This window comes from Rhagoletis pomonella, unplaced genomic scaffold (assembly GCF_013731165.1).
Source record: "Rhagoletis pomonella isolate Grant_MI unplaced genomic scaffold, Rhpom_1.0 Rhpom_scaffold_00014, whole genome shotgun sequence".
NCBI classification, from domain to species: Eukaryota; Metazoa; Arthropoda; class Insecta; order Diptera; family Tephritidae; genus Rhagoletis; species Rhagoletis pomonella.
Genome location: NW_023458568.1, coordinates 975,413 through 979,265, shown reverse-complemented (window position 1 = coordinate 979,265; position 3,853 = coordinate 975,413). Strand labels below are relative to the sequence as shown.

Genomic DNA, 3,853 nt, shown 5'->3' with positions numbered 1-3,853 from the left:
AATTAGCAAATTAGCAACTCATATTGAACTAAATAAATACTTTCATTTCATTGTTAAACCACTCGTGCTCGTGTTATTCTTAAATACGGAAATAAATTGTCGTAACTCGGCTGTAGTAGACGACAATTTTCAGAAGGGGTAGTGAACAAACGCCGGAGACTCCGCTGACAAGTGCCGTTATAATTGAGACTTCGCAGGCAACAGCCGTCAAGTTACTAAACACGCGTACGAATGTATCTTGTTTCCAATTGGATAGCAAAAGAAATCAACGCGTCGTTAAATTTAAATGAAAAGCGAAAACGCCATTTCGAATTCGAAGTCCGAAATAAGGGAACTTAACCGAAAATGTCACTGCGCAGCTTAAAAGTATGTGAGCTAAAAAAGAGGTATCGTGAAGCCCGGTTGCCAGTAAGTGGCAATAAAAATCAATTAGTTGAACGCCTATTAGAAAATGATTTTTCCGAAAGTGTTTCTGACAATGAAACAGTGGTGTTAAAACGTACTATTTCTTCTTTAGAAAAAACAATTACTGAGCTAGTGTCACAGCAAAATAGAAATGTACCAATATTGGCAAATTTCAATCCGACAATGTCTTCGCCGCCGATAAATGCCGTTGAAACTACAACTCAATTAAATACGACAGTAACTAGCACGTATACAGTAGCGAATCCAAAAATAGTTCCGACTATGTATAATGGTCAACATTCGCTGTGGACAACCGCTCAAGAGCCCAGCAATAATAATAATTTCACCGAGTTCTCTCGACCGAGGCACATCGCGTTTGTTCCGCAATCAAACGTACATTTTACCCATGCAAGCACGCAAGTACCACCGGTAACATCGGTTGCATATACAGCGCCGTATCATCCGTCTGCTCCGTACGCTTTTGACCATGTCCGGGCACCGCAGATAGTACCGCATTACTATAACCCATACGAAAATGTGCGCGATATAGTGGAACTCTTACCGTATTTTGATCCATCGTCCGACCGTTCGCTAAGTTCAAAACAGTTCGTAAAACGCGTCGAAAACCTTAAAAGTATTTATGGTTGGAGGGAGAGCACACTTTTGTTTGCCGTACAACAAAAGATGCGAGGGTCTGCTAAATATTGGGTTGACTCTTTGCAAGATGTGTTCATTTCGTGGCCGCAATTCGTTAACAAGTTTTTGTTAGACTTTCCGTGTATCGAAAATGAAGCTGATGTCCATATTAAAATGGCACAAACTAAACGCCAAAGCAACGAATCTGCGCAAGAATTTTACTACCGTATGCTTGCATTAGGAGCAAAAGGCGGTTTATCCGACTCAAGCATTGCGCGCCATATTATAAATGGCATAAATGACTTCGATCTTCGAAAGAAAATTTCTAATGATTATAATCGTTGTCAAGACCTGTTGCGTGATATTATAAATTTTAGTATTTATAATGACGTGAAAAATGCTTCAGCTAAATCTTCCTTCAAGATGAATCCACCGCCTGAAAAAAATTCTAATCGTAAATTGCCGTCCGAAGAAAATCAAAACCCGACAAAAACTGTATCACTCGAAAAAGTCAAGTGCTATAATTGTTTTCAATTTGGGCATTACTCGATTAATTGTAAAGAGCCCCAACGTAAGCCGCGCTGTGAAAAATGCCAACGTACAACGCATAAAACTGCCGATTGTGTTGTGAAAGTGAATAGCCGCGTCAACAAAATCGAACAGAGTACATGTGACGATAAAATTAATAAAGTAATCCTAGTAAATGGAATAGAAACGATTGCCTTTGTTGATCCCGGCAGTAGTCGTACACTCGTTCGAAAAACATTTGCGCCGGAAATTGGAAGTCCGCGGCAACAAGTAACCACTTTACAAGGTTTTGCTGGGGGACAATATGTGAGTACCGGAATTGTTAGTGCGGTAATCGAAATTGACGGTAAAAAAATTCAGACCGATATGCTCATAACCGAAGATGATTTGTTGTATAAACCAGTATTGCTTGGTAGAGACGTCCTTTGCCGCGCAGGCAAACGTTTAGTTATCGAACAAGACCAATGTCGTGTAGAGCGAATTCAAAATATTGTAGTAACAAACGAATTAAACTTAACCGAGCGCCAAGAGTTTGATACGCTGTTAACCGAATATCCTGACGTTTTTGCAAATAATCTCTCCGAAATTGGAAAATGTGGTATTTCCAAAATGACAATCGAATTAAATACTGACAAACCGATCTACCATAAACCGTACCGTATCCCGTTCGCTAAACGTGCAATTGTGTTCGAAATCGTATCTGATTTGTTGAAGAACGAAATTATACGTCCAAGTGATTCGTCGTATGCCGCACCAGTCGTTCTCGTGGAGAAGAAGAATGGCGAACATCGCTTATGTGTCGACTACCGTAGTCTGAATAAAGTAACACTAAAAAAACCGTATCCAATGCCGATTATGGAAGAACAATTTTCGCAACTGTCGGGAAATATATATTTTACAACGCTTGACCTGCGTACCGGTTATCATCAAATAGAAATTGATGAAAATTCAAAAAAATTTACCGCATTCGTAACTACGGACGGTCATTATGAATATAACCGAATGCCTTTCGGTTTAGTTAACGCGCCTGCATTTTTCCAGTCCTTGATGGATAAAATTGTAGCACAAATGCCACCCGGTGAAATTTTAGCTTATTTGGATGATGTTATCATTCCGAGTCAAAGTATCGACGAAGGGCATAAGCGTCTTGAAAAATTCTTTAAAATATTGAAACAAAACCGACTTACTCTACGCATGGACAAATGCAAGTTTCTTGAAAAGGAAATCGATCATTTAGGCCATATAATTAATGAAAATGGTATAAAACCGGGTAAACGCAAAGTCGCCGCAATAGAAAATTTTCCGCCACCGAAAAACGTCACGGAAGTTCGGAGATTTCTAGGACTTGCCGGATTTTTCCGAAAGTTCGTGCCAAACTTCTCGCTAATCGCAAAAGCAATAACGCGCCTATTACATAAAAGTGAACAAAATAATTTTGTGTGGGGCGAAATGCAACAACAAGCTTTTTTGAATTTAATACAACAACTGTGTAGCGAACCGCTTCTGTAGCTCGTTTCTGTAACAATTCTCTACCAAGGCGAATTGAGATATGAATTCGCCGCCCTGTTCTCTACTGCTAATTAGTAGGTGAGAGTGACGTATTTTCTCTACCAGTAGAGAAATAATCGATAGAGAAAAGTTACAGAAACGGGCTACTGGTTCTTTACGATGCAACAGCCTTGCACGAAATACATACCGATGCATCTAGTGTTGGACTCGCAGGTGTTATGTTACAATCGCGCGATGGTAAGAATTGGCAACCGGTTTTTTACTATAGTCGCCATTGTACCGTAACTGAGAGCCGGTATCACAGCTACGAACTGGAGGCACTTGCTGCTGTGGAAACCCTCGACCGCTTCCGAATATATCTACTGGGTAAACCATTTCGCCTCGTGACAGACTGTTCCGCTCTCGCGAAAATTAAGGACAATAAAGAACTTAAACCAAAAATTGCACGTTGGTGGCTTATGCTGCTTGAATTCGATTTTGAGTGTGTTCATCGGCAAGGTAGTTCTTTATCGCATGTGGACGCGCTTAGCCGCATGCCTGTCGAAAAACCGAATGAAATGGAACCCGCTGGATTTGTATTGAATGTGACCGCCGATCACCATGATTGGCTTCTCACCATGCAATTACAAGACGACATAATACGTGAAAATATTAGAATTCTTAATGGTGAGTTTAAATCTGAGCGCGAAAAACAAGTAAAAAACGAGTATCAGATGAAAAACCATAGACTTTACCGTAAGAACCCAGACGGTCCAGCGTTTGTTGTCCCGAAAGC

At 40.4% G+C, this 3,853-nt stretch overlaps 1 protein-coding gene across 1 annotated transcript; it reads left to right on the top strand.

Moving 5' to 3' along the window:
* Nucleotides 1-345: 345 nt before the first annotated feature.
* On the top strand, nt 346-3,078 carry LOC118749101 (uncharacterized protein K02A2.6-like). Its single transcript, XM_036483874.1, has one exon. It carries the CDS (start codon nt 346-348, stop codon nt 3,076-3,078), a length of 2,733 nt encoding a protein of 910 aa, XP_036339767.1.
* Nucleotides 3,079-3,853: the final 775 nt, after the last annotated feature.

Bases quoted from the DNA above. Each gene is read 5' to 3' on its own strand.
- LOC118749101 (XM_036483874.1), top strand. From the start codon at position 346: ATGTCACTGCGCAGCTTAAAAGTATGTGAGCTAAAAAAGAGGTATCGT.